Source organism: Podarcis erhardii, assembly GCF_964252035.2.
Source record: "Podarcis erhardii genome assembly, chromosome: 11".
Taxonomy (NCBI): Eukaryota; Metazoa; Chordata; class Lepidosauria; order Squamata; family Lacertidae; genus Podarcis; species Podarcis erhardii.
The window spans coordinates 1,447,905-1,460,784 of NC_138501.1; the positions used below are offsets into that span (position 1 = coordinate 1,447,905).

A 12,880-nucleotide genomic window follows, 5' to 3' on the forward strand; every position below is an offset into this window, starting at 1 on the left:
CAACAGTGGGTGCGTGATTTTTTTGGTGCAAGATGTAGCCATGGACATGCTATGTGATCTGATGGTGAATTTGGGGTGACCCAATGCAAAAATCCTGAGGATCCATGTGGATCTGTGCTTTGTAACCACGTTTTTGCACCATTGCAGCCCCAGGCAACAGTGGGTGCGTGATTTTTGGGGGGCAGGCTGTAGCCATGGACATGCTATGTGATCTGATGGTGAATTTGGGGTGACCCAATGCAAAGATCCTGAGAATCCCTGTGGATCCATGCTTTGTAACCACGTTTTTGCACCATTGCAGCCCCAGGCAACAGTGGGTGCGTGATTTTTTTGTTGCAGGCTGTAGCCATGGACATGCTATGTGATCTGATGGTGAATTTGGGGTGACCCAATGCAAAGATCCTGAGAATCCCTGTGGATCCATGCTTTGTAACCACGTTTTTGCACCATTGCAGCCCCAGGCAACAGTGGGTGCGTGATTTTTTTGTTGCAGGCTGTAGCCATGGACATGCTATGTGATCTGATGGTGAATTTGGGGTGACCCAATGCAAAGATCCTGAGAATCCCTGTGGATCCATGCTTTGTAACCACGTTTTTGCACCACTGTGACCCTAGGCAACAGTGGGTGCGTGATTTTTTTGGTGCAAGATGTAGCCATGAACATGCTATGTGATCTGATGGTGAATTTGGGGTGACCCAATGCAAAAATCCTGAGGATCCATGTGGATCCGTGCTTTGTAACCACGTTTTTGCACCATTGTGGCCCCAGGCCACAGTGGGTGCGTGATTTTTTTGGTACAGACTGTAGCCATGGACATGTAATGTGATCTGATGGTGAATTTGGGGTGACCCAATGCAAAAATCCTGAGGATCCATGTGGATCCGTGCTTTGTCACCACGTTTTAAATGGGGAGGGAAGGAAAAACACAGAAGGGACAAGAAGCACAAGAGGGGTGTGCGGAGAAGCAGCTGGCTAAGAATGCAGGGAAGGAGTTTAACGGGGTGGGGGGGAGGAAAGGAAGGCAAAAGTCCCGGTCCCCCCAAGCCAGCCCTCTCTCTCTCTCTCCCACCTGCGAGTCCCTAGAGCACGGAGAGGAGGAGGTGGTGGGCTGGAGCCTGCACGCAGTGTGACTAGGAAAGAATTAGAAGGAAGGACTCGATCCTTTCCTTAACCCTCTGCTTGCCAGGAGGGCAGGGGATTCCCTGCTCTTTGTTGAGTTTGAGCAAACGCAGCAACAGAAGCGGGTGGGCAGTAAGACCCTGAGGCAGAATGCAGGAAAGCAGCAGCTTCCGCCTTCCCTCCGCCCGACCGCCCGATCTTATTTTTGCCTGATTTTTGCCTATTTTTGCCCCTGTGCTCCGGAGTCAGCTCCAGGGACCACACATTCGCTCAATAACACGCACAGACATTTCCCCTTACTTTTTAGGAGAAAAAATCTGCGTGTTATAGAGCGAAATTTACGGTAATAATTTTCATAAATTATTGGGGGGGCTGAGCCCCCCCCAAACGAATTTTTGAGGGGGCTCGGGCCCCCTCAGGCCCCATGGAGTCGGCGCCTATGCTGACCGGCAACGTTCCTCCAGTGTTTCAGGCATCTGGAAAAGTCAGGGATTGAACCAGGGATCATCTGAACACAAAGCAGATACTCCACCCCTGAGCCCTTCCACTAACAGTGGTGGATCTTGGGATCTCACATTTCAGCAGCACCCTGTGCAACGCCAAAATTTGGCACCTGTCGCACTCCATTTTAAATAATAGTTGTGGTTTCCCCCGCAGCCCCCTGAGGCTCTGTGCCCAGTGCAACCAAACTGTCAGGGGCTGGTCTGGATCGGAAGAGTGGGAGATGCAGATCCTAGGATCAGATCCTAACAGAAGAGGAGGGGGCATACTTGCTCCCCTTGCTTCCAGAGTCTCCAGAAGCAGGCAGACAGGCAAACACAGAGGCTGCACAATTGAGAGAGGAGCTCCCCAGCTTTGAGATAGTAACTAAGCAACCAGAAGGGAGGGAGCAGCTGGGCGGTGTGGAGGGGAAGCCCCTCCCCCCCAAACTTGGAGGTATGAGAACAAAGGAAATGCAGGGGGATGGGGACCTCCCACTGGCGTGCTTCTTGCTGCAGAAGTTGAGGGGAGGAGTCACGAGTAAGCAACTGCTATGCTTGCAGAGAGTTGTGTATCTGTGCTTGCAACATGATACTGTAATAAAAAGACTATAAATCTACTGAATGCTTGTTAATTCTTATCTGAGAGCAACCAGAAGGTAGAAGGGAACTCCTGTACTTGACACAAACTGATCACACTCCCCTAAATCCTCCACCTCCCCTTCAACTCCTGGCTTTTGAAATCTTGCACAAACTGTACAACTTAGCAATCGTGCAAAACTGACTGGGTGGTGGGTGCTGATGGTGCTCTTGGTGGTATTCCTTCTCGGACCCGCTGTGATAGAAACAGAGTTGAACATAATGTTTGAAGTGCTATAATTGCTGGAACTTTTGTTTATTATAGGAAATTAATGGAATCTGTTAACTAAAAAGCAAACCAAGTTCAGATTGAAATGTCTGTCTGTTCCATTGGCCCTTTGCTAGGCTCCTGCTTTATTTCTGAAGTCGCCTTCTTTATCGGTCTATTTTATGCTATAATGGCTCTGAAGTAACTGTAGGCCACTGAGCACAAATGTCTACCCACACTCACAAATGACAAATATTTGCGAAACTGCCAGGGTTTGGACTAGGAGTTCAACCTAAGAACCATGAATGTTCTTTTCATGGTTGTTAGTTCATAATATTCTTACTATTCACAAACACTGTAGGTAGAAGCTAAAACAGCAAATGGTTTGCAACGTGCAGAAAAATACTTCTCTCTGTGAGAGGATGGAAGGGATGGAAAGGGGTGATAATTTGCTAGGAGGCTGCTATACGTAGGTGGCTTCTGTTTTTTCTGTTTTTTGAACATAACTGATTTATCACGAGTCAGGCTGAGTCATGCAATAATGCACCAGGCACCGATTGGTAACATATTTTGGGGGAAATGAACTTGTGCTATCTATATAGGGACTTGTCTGTCACTGTGGCAGGTATAATGATCCCATCCCTGGGTGTGAGCAGTTGCATGCAGCGTGGCAACGGGTCTGCTTGCGCTGAAAAATTCCCTGCGGCCCCCACCTCCTGCCTTTTAGTTTATTATCTCCTGCTTCCTTTACAGCCAGCCTGACTTTCAGGCTAACTGCCCAGCACTCATTTCTTCCTCCACTCTTTTCCTGCTAACAATATATGGTGCCTGGTGTACCTTTTGTTCATTTTAGCACATGAACAATGAAATAATAAATTCACAACATCAGAGAAAACCAATATTATGCATTCTGGAACTAAAGGCTCCTGGAGGTCACTTGAGCCCTCTGCTGTTTACTGCAAAGAATTTGAGTGCCCACAGAATCCTTAGAGATATAAGTACTGGCTGTGCCATGCTGTTTTATTGTAATAATCAGTGTGTGTGTGTGTGTGTGTGTGTGTGTGTGTGTGTCTGTTATTTGTTAAATTTCTGTATCACCCTTCATCTGAGGATCTCAGGACAGTTTACAATATAAAAACACAAAAGTGCATAACATATTAACAAACAAAAACAAATTGTTGTTTAATTGTTTGAATGATTGTTTTCCCTTCCCCCACCTATGTTTTTAGATGTTCTTATTTTATCTGTAAGCTGCCTTGAGTCCCTACCAGGTAAAAATGCAGGGTATAAACAAACAAACAAACAAACAAACAAACAAATAAATACTACTACTACTACTACTACTAATAATAATGTTAGAAGGTAGAGGGAAAAGAACCCAGGCTGAAGGCAAAGACCAAGGTCAGATGGTGGAGAGGAGGGAACATGGAAAACCATGCTATTTCTCTAAAGAAACACACAGAGACAAGACAAGACATTACAGCGCCCTGTGCTGCTACTAGAGGAAAATATAGTGTTGGAAAAAAGGAATGGGAACAGGGCATCAAAAGAGAGGGTAATTGTAATTCACTACATTGTAGCTGTGCTTATTGGATTTGAATAAGCACTTCACTCATTGATCAGAAGCCAGCAGTAATTAACTACAATTAAAGCAGAACAAGTTCATTTTGGAGGAAAACAACCTGTCAGTCTTAAACTGGCTTCTGATCTTTCCCTCTTTTTCCAGGATCTTGCCTGCATAGGGGTCCTGTAGGCTGATCTTGTGCCTAGCGTCTTCTGCTTCCCTGAATTTTGGGTCTTGTAGGCAGAGCCTTCTGCTTGCCCGCAGATAAGATCTTGGGGACAGCTCTTGCTGATGGCCTGTAGGAAACAGCCTAATTTTTAACAAAATTTAATGAAGTAAACCTTAAAAAAATGAATATGGGCACCGAGAGACCAGTAAGTAGCTATGATAAAATAAAAAATGCTTGTGATGTCTTATGCCAGCAGAAGCCCAGGAGGCTTTTTAGTGGTTTAACTGGTTTGATTCTTTCTTGTACATACAATAAATTCATTTAAAATCAGCATGGCAAAGTCACACATGAATATTTAGTCAGTGTTGACTTCAAAGGGACTTCTCACTAAATGTTTGCCATCATAAGCAGCTGTTATATAATGTGTGCTTCTAAAATGTTTAAGAAAAGCAAATAAACATTAGAGGAGGGAAAATAAAATAAAACTATGCAAAAGGCACCTACTAAAGATAATAGAATAAGACCATTAAAGAACAATTTACAATCTACTCAATAAGCTGTCCCATAATATTGTAAGTGGATTGTCAGGCAACAGAAGCAGCTGGAAGAACCCCCTAATTTCCATATATTCACAAAGATGATCCCCAAAAGGGTCAGGCATTCCAGCTTCCAACTGAAAACAGGAAATCCTAAAACTTGTCGACTGAATGGTTCCTTAACCTATTTGTGAAAAACTCATAGAAAGATATTCCAGATTGTTTAATGATCACTAAATATATGTCAATATTTGTGAACACCTCGTCTCTATAATGCTAAATGTGGACCTATCACCAAATGAAACTATTATGTTCCTGTTTTTGTCTCCAATTCTTAACAGCAACTTAATCATCCTTGACAGCTCACTTTATTTGACAAAACTTCATAGAGGCTTATGCGATCCTGCGCCCCAACTTTCCCCCAAGATGCTGGAGTTGCCCTAACATCTCAGCTGGTTTTTGGTTTTTTGGTGGCAAGAGTAAAATGAGTATTGGTCAAGGATATGCTCACTTAAGCGTAATTTAATTGGAGCTGTGGTTTTTAGCTTGTATCTCAGTCCTTGAGATGGAGTGGACAAGAAATGCAAAAAATGTTAGGAACGGTGCATTTGCTAAGTATAACAGCAACAGCTGGAGATAAACACTTTTGTTACCTTGCAACAGTAAGCAGCTTTAACATACAGTTGCTTACAAATACAGTTTTTCATTAACAATTGTATTTAGATTTAAACTTGAGAATAACAAAATGACACACCACATCTAAAATATTGTTCTGACATCTTTTTTTTGTGTAAATCATTGCTTTGCAGCAATAATAGTAAATAATTATTGTATTTGGGAAGAGTCCTCCACTACTGATAGTCTGTACCTTCCATAATCCTTGTAAGTAGGATGTCTGTATAACGGTGTCCTTTACAAAAAGCATGATCAGCCATAGTCGGGTGCGCCTCCACTATTGAAGTCAAGGCACAACCAATGGTAGCCAGCTGCGTCACAATGCATTGTTTCCCAGGAGCAAAAGGGAACTTCTGTAATTCATTACCTCATTTGACTCTAGGAAGTCTTCCTGGCCACAAACTATACAACACGGCTTATACTCAGCCATGGTTACTTTCAACAGGGCATCCCGGGAGAGGTTCTGGGTGGATTGGGCTCCCTAAAAACATGGCACTCCTTAATAGAGGGTTCACCAACATGGCAGTCACAGGGGCTGCTCCTCTGCTGAAGTTAAGCTTGGAAAAAGGTGATCTATTGTGGCCAATGGAACAGTTGTGGGGCACTATGTGTTTCTGCGGCCTCCAATTGTGCCCAAGGACCCTAAAAGGTTGGTGACCCCTCCCCTAACACATACCGAAGTGGAAATGGTAAGGGGGGGGGGTAATGGCTGCGCGAACCACTTCCAGCAATGTGTTCCCTTACTGTGAGTTCCATGTCCTCCTCTTCTTTTTCTTTCACTGGTTTTTCTGGTTCCTCTGGCTCTTTTTCTTGAAGTTGGATCTCTTGAGCCTGAGACATGTAAGGCATGTCATCTTTGTTCTTGAACTCCAAGCTGAGAATTGAAGGAGGAAGTAGAATTCCTAGAATTACCTAAAGCAATAATAATGATAACAATAATCATCACAATTAACAGGTTATGGTTATGCCAGTTGCTTATTTAGTTTCAAATTACATGTGCTCTCTGGGCCACCCAAGAATCTGATACTCATGCATGTGGGTTTCAAAATGACTCGCCAGGGGCTGGTGCGAAAGCCCATTGTGTGGGCAAAGCCAGGGATAGCGGGAGCAGAGGCTGGCCATAGATGCTTCCTAAAAGACCTGGCGTCCTAAAGAGCTTAAAAGGAGTAGCTCAGCCTTGCCTTACGACACCTCCCTTTAGAGTTTAAAGTGGAAAGATTTGCAGAGGCCCCATCAATGCTTTACATGGTCAAAGCTGTTACTGCTAATGCAGCACGACCTCTCCCTAAGCCTCAAGTTATGATATGATTTTAAAACAGTCCTGACCTTTAGGCTGGAATTCTTGCGCATCCGGAGTCTGCCCATCCACATGTCTGTGAGCAGCATTTGGCTGCAAGTGTGAGCAATGAAATCGCGATGTTTGGCTGCCACTGCGAGTTGCAGGCACGTGGCATTGCTCCAGTTCTTCAGCTCATAGGTCAGAAGTTTCATTGCCAGCTGCTCATCCTGCTTGTAGGATTGGTCCAGGAGCTCCACTGCCAGCTGGCCAAAATCCCTGCAATACAGGCCGCTTTTTGTTAGCTTGTGCAATCTGTTACATGGAAGCTAAACAACTGGGAACACTTCTGCTGAAAGGGCTATGCTATACTCAGGTGCCCTTGGCATACTGGTGCTGAAGGTTAGACATCTAGTGAAGCTCCTTAATTTACTGTTGCTAAGAGATCCTAGCTCCCACTTGCTTCCTTTCTTCACCTTGGTGGCTTACATCTGAACCATTCCACTTCCTATTACCTGTTTGAGAAAAGCACATTTCCTAGGGAATCCTTAACTAAGGGAATATAGTGCACCCCCCCACCCACCCAACTGTGCTAAGTGAATAGTAGAGGTATGGAATTCAAACATATAAGCATCCTCTTTTTTCATTCAACCCAGGTCTGAAGGGAAGTGCTAGAGGACTTCCAGGCAACCTGTTTTTATTGAGCATTCATTGTAATTTGTTTGCAGAGAAATTAGATGGCATTGATTGTTTAATAAGCATTCACTCTCATTTGTTAGTGGGCAAGCTAGAAGACTACATTTTCCCTATTGCAAAAAGTTGGATCTTTTGGGTAAGCACACGCTAGAGCTCCAAATCAGCTTTAATTGCACTGCCTGAATTTTCTGCTTGTAATTTAATCCCACCAGAATATAGTGACAATCTGGAAGCACCCTTGGGATTTATGCAGTGTTTGGCCATAACAGGGGACTGGATACCAATGAACTGACTGAGGATTTCATGGTACTAGATGAAGGTGATGATAGTTGTTCCTTGTCTTGACAGGCCTTGTTACTTCTGTGCGTATCTATGTGTTTGAGGAATGCTCATAATAGGCAACATTCAGCACCTCCTGCCTTGTCTGGGCTGGTTCACAGCCAATTCTGAAATCCCATGGTGTTAGAGAGCTTAGCCAGGAGATTCACAACAATATATTGTGTGAAGGCTGCATCTGCTTTTATCTTAAGGCCATTTAACAGCTGCCATTTGCATCTTAAGAACCTTAGACTATCATAATATGTGCTACTCAGAGCAGCCTGATGGCACAATAGCATGAGCTTAGGGCTAGGTCACCACAGGTGCACAATACCAGGGATTCAGCTTCTGCACCAGTTTTCTATAACTTTCCCAGTAAAATGCAAAGTGCAATTTTTGACCATAAAAGTCCTAAAATATTACCACTCCACATAAATCAAACCAGAGGAATTTATTTACTGTATTATCTACACATCACATTCCAGCAGCAAAGATCAACGGAAAGGTCTTCTCTGTGGCACCCTCATACCTATCAAACTCCTTGGGTCAATAAGGGCACTGAAATAAATACCTGGGTACTTCTGGGAAGTGTTATGCTATGTTGTATAGTATAGTATAGTATAGTATAGTATAGTATAGTATAGTATAGTATAGTATAGTATAGTATAGTATAGTATAGTATATTATAATTACACACACACAACTTCTTGGCCCAACGACCCCCCAAAGCAGTAAACAGCACATTAATACATAGACAGGTACAATAAAGGTACAGTGAACAGTAAACTGGCCCAAATATGATAATGCTTTACTAACTTAGGATTGGCTCACATTAACCTTCAGCTGTATAGTCACTATCCTCTCTTGCTACCTCAGGGCATGCTGAGTCCACCAGCCCACTTGCAGGTCCTCCTTGCCCAACTACAGGACTCTGACAATCCAGTTCCCCAGTAAGAGCCACAGGATATCTGTTGCTGATGCTGATGATAAGAAGAGTCTGTAATACCCGCCCCCCCCCACCACACTGGATAGGCCTTTGTGAGCTGCATGCAGACACAGCTCCCCAGAATCCCAGCTCTTACTTAGAAGCCAGGCTAGCTCACATTCCCTGCTCCTGCTCTCATGCAAGAGCAAACCCACCTACGACTAGTCACTGTAGGGGTGACTGGAACTTGCCACCAGAGAAGGAGGCTTGCTCCCTGAAAACCAGCTACAGTTGTGGCAAAGTTCTTACGATTCATGTATGGGGCTATGTCTGGCTCTTGGAACAAGCTCCTGTTTTACAGGTGCAGCAGAAAAGCTGGGGAGGTTAAGGTTGTTTTCTACCTCCAAGCCAGCAATATTCCTGCTCCTTGCTTGCCTTCTGAGGCAATGGTGGCCTCCAAATAAATAGGTTTCTCCCAGGAAACCTACTATACACAAGTGCAGGAAGGCATCTTGTTTGGTCTGGCTATCATCAGATCAGTGTTAAAAAGAAGTGGGGTCATTGAAACAGGCTTTTAGGTAGTATCAATAGAAACAAATCAAGATGAATTCATTAATTATTCAACCTGGAGTTATGATTTAACTCCTGAGATATGTCATCCACCATATCATTCTCGGATGCTTCGTGGGCCATGGCTTTGCAGAGCTTACAGGCCACTAAAGCCTTAGCCATGGCTTCCTCTCCATGTTGCCAGAAAAAGAGGGCCATTTTCTGACGCTTCATTAGCACAGCCCACACCATCAACTCATGAAAGGGAAAAGGGAAATGGTTAATCTCAGGATCATCAAGATCAATGTCCACTTCTTCCTCTCGCTTCTTGGTTGTTTTTCTTCCCCTCCGCAGTGGGACATCATCCTGTTAAATGGAGAAAACGCCATCAGACCAAAACAGTTTCAGCCATGTAATGTTTGTTAGGAGACATTAAACTAGTTCCTTTGCTACAGTCATAAGTTACTAACAAACTTGCTCTCTTTAGTTTATGTGACTCTAGATACTTTCTCACACAGGGCAAAACATTCACACTTTCTCACAATAATAATACATACTGCCTTGGGCCCTCCATCACAAAACAGATGTAAATAACCCAGCCTTTAATATATCTGAACTGAAGAATGATGCCCACAAAACAACAGTTTTAGTACTTCAAGAAATACTTGTTGAAATAAATAGCATTGCTAACATCTATGCAGTCCCTGCATTAAAAACAATAAATCCCTGTTGAATGCCTTGCTGGCCAACTTAAGCCAACACAAATATTGTAAAGTATATTATGTGTTTTATGAAATATCTTGCTTTAGAATTATGTGAATGTGGATTACATTCATCCTGTCAAAAGTAGAAAATGATCTCATACTGTTGTGGGAAAGACTGATTCCCATGCTGTCCTTGGGTACATTCACAGAGCTGATTTTTTTTTGCTGCTGAGCTTTTTCCAGCAGTGCCCTGCAGTTGTTGCTTCCATGTGCCTATGGGGGTGGAAGAGCAAACTGCACCTGTGCTCCCCGATACAGCACAGGAGGGGCGTTGGGCAAGTCTGGTCTTGAACTGTGCTTTGCTCATTTCTAGTAGCAGATCCCAGCATATTAATGGTAGTAGAATCTCCCCAATGTCACATGCACCAACCTATAATTAAGAATTAGCCTTAATTCACCTTTCTTTATGAATAGCCTTATAAAAACTCATCAATTTAGAGCCAAACAAGCAATTAGCTACCTATCTGTGCCTTTAAGTGCAGAGCTCATTTGTTTTTAACACAACACAACCAGTCAGTGGTGCCCTATCAGATGTCAAGGAAATAAACAACTACCTGACTTTTAGAAGACATATGAAGGCAGCCCTGTTTAGGGAAGTTTTTAATGTTTGATGGTTTATTCTGTTTTAATATTCTGTTGGGAGCCGCCCAGAGTGGGGGCACCGGACGCAGCGATGGGGGGGGGCTGTGCGAGGCTCCCAGCCCCCCCCACCAGATGACCTCAGCTGCACCAGGACAGGGATCGCCCCAGCGGTGGCTCAGCGAGGCTTGGAGGAAGTCCAGCGGATAGCGCAGTGGAGCCGCCCCCCCGACCGAGCACCCACCAGCCTCCTCCATCGCCACTGTGGCTGCCATAAATGAGGAGAGATAGGCAGGGATGGTGAGAGCCAGGCAGGCTGCATGGAAGTGGGCGAGCCAGTTCAAACCTGGCCCCCACCCGACCTGCACGGAGACCGGCGCGGAGGTGGTGGGCAGGGACCCACCAAAACATTTACTATGACATTTATTTATTTATTGTTTTTAAAAATTATAATCTTTATCCCTTGATGCTTTTTTTTGGGGGGGGGTCCTTTTATTCTTATTTTATCTAGATTTTATTCTTCTTCTTTGGTTCCTTTTCCTTAATTTTTCAAAAAAAAATCATAAATATTTATTAAACATTTTTAATACATTTTACCTTCTTTTTAAATTTTCTTAGCCACTCCTATTTCTTACCTCCATTTTTTCTAACTCTTAAGAACCAAGCCTTGAACCAACATAGGCCACTTCCTGGGATCACCACTTCAGCCCTGACTTCATACTTTTAAAAAAATTACTCCCCCTGCCCTCCCATTACTATCATAATCTTTTCTTAAAAAAACAAAAACAAAGCAAAATGAATTAAATGACACTTACTTCCATTCCCAGCAGTTTCAGGGCTTTGGGCTGTAGGCAGAAGAAGAAATGACAATGTTTCAAATATATAAAGGGGGGGGGGGTGCGCGTGCAGCAATCCTATACACACATACCTGAGAGTAAGTCCAACTTAATCCAACAGGGCTTATTTCTGAGTAGACAGGAATAGGATTGCACTGCAAAGCACAGAGACTGCAGAACCACTGCCCCCCCACCTCACCAATCAATCATGCTCAGTTCTGATTTTGGAACCCCAGTCCATATATTAGGAAAGCTCCTAGATCTAGATGTTGTAGTTTATGTTGAACTGCACATAATCAATTCTCCTGCTTCATGGGGTCTATAGGAGAGTCTCTCCTCCCATGTGTCCATATTTATGTTATTTTCAGAAAAACTTTCACAAAAAAGCAAGAGATGGCTAAATAGAGAATATCATTTCTGTTAACTGCAGAAGCATAGAACATTTGCTACTCGCGCATGTTTGGGAATTTGCTTTTGATTACTTGACTACAACTTTACTGGAACCTATTTTAATAAAGATCATCTATCTTACATGTGGGATCTTTTTCAGAATATGGCCTTCTACACAAGGATCTGATGACCTCTACAATGCATGCGAAGAACTCACTATTTCTAAAATGCTGAACACCCCCCCCCCCGTTAGCTGTTCTGAGCATCTTCTTTTGGAAAGTGGAAGTGAATTACAAATATTTGTGCAAATAGAATAAATTCTCAGAGTAAAGAATGGCAGATGAAGAAATCACCCTTAACTTTGATGCCCACTGCTGGCTGGGCTGCCACCGGCAGCTTTGAAAGCAGTTTGGAAAACAATGTGTGTCCTGGGGAAGTGGCTCCCAGGATCTCAGGACTTCCTGTATGGAAGTGTGGTTGGAAAAAGGCCCCCAGCCCCAGCCATACTCTAAGTCAGGCACGAGGAACCTCAGGCCCTGGGAACCAGTGTGGCCCTCCAAGGCATCTAGCAAGGGGTGTGGCAGGATGGCAAATGTCTCTCCCCAGGCCATACAACCTCCTGAGTCACAACCCTTCCCAGCTGTACTTTGTATCCCTTGAATGTTTCAGTCTGAACCTGAACTCTGACCATGCTTCTTGCTTGCCTGGAAGGAGGACAGATGCGTGTGAGTGTGTGAGTGCGCAGAAACTGGCTTCCTGTGCAAAGCTGATATTCATGTTCCTTCCCTGCCCACTTTTGCTTCTGGCCCTTCTGCCCTGGAAGAGAAGGTGGCCCTTTGGCTGAAAAAGCTTCCCCACCGCTGCCCCTTCCCCACTTTCCTTTCAGCAGGCTCACCGCTCACTGCAACCCCTTAGGAAAGAAGCAAGCACAAAAACCCTCAATAATAACAGTCCTTACTCTCTTGGGGCCAAATAAGTTGTGATAGAGGGTTCGGAAGCGTTTCCGAGTATAATTGCAGCGGTAAGCTCCTCCCATGAGGTACTCAATCACCAGGCCAATGTCAATCAGACTGATCCTGTAATCTGGAGGAAGATTTCCCTATTTTTTCCATTGGAATAAAAACACACACAACACAAAGGGGAAGGGGGGGGGGAGA

General features: G+C 44.1%; 1 protein-coding gene across 8 annotated transcripts in view; it reads right to left on the minus strand.

Annotated features, from left to right (window-relative positions):
• TRPM3 (transient receptor potential cation channel subfamily M member 3) overlaps window positions 1-12,880 on the minus strand; it is a gene marked incomplete at its 5' end in the record, with an annotated part of 405,379 nt that overhangs the window by 45,064 nt on the left and 347,435 nt on the right. For 5 of the 8 annotated variants that reach the window (XM_081880910.1, XM_081880905.1, XM_081880906.1 and 2 more), the window contains 6 exons: window positions 4,181-4,306; window positions 6,135-6,302; window positions 6,717-6,945; window positions 9,231-9,520; window positions 11,313-11,342; window positions 12,682-12,822. In XM_081880910.1, the coding sequence (XP_081737036.1) occupies window positions 4,181-4,306; window positions 6,135-6,302; window positions 6,717-6,945; window positions 9,231-9,520; window positions 11,313-11,342; window positions 12,682-12,822 (984 nt within the window). The remainder of the gene's footprint in view (window positions 1-4,180; window positions 4,307-6,134; window positions 6,303-6,716; window positions 6,946-9,230; window positions 9,521-11,312; window positions 11,343-12,681; window positions 12,823-12,880) is intronic. The other 3 variants (XM_081880909.1, XM_081880912.1, XM_081880911.1) reach the window with 1 other exon arrangement.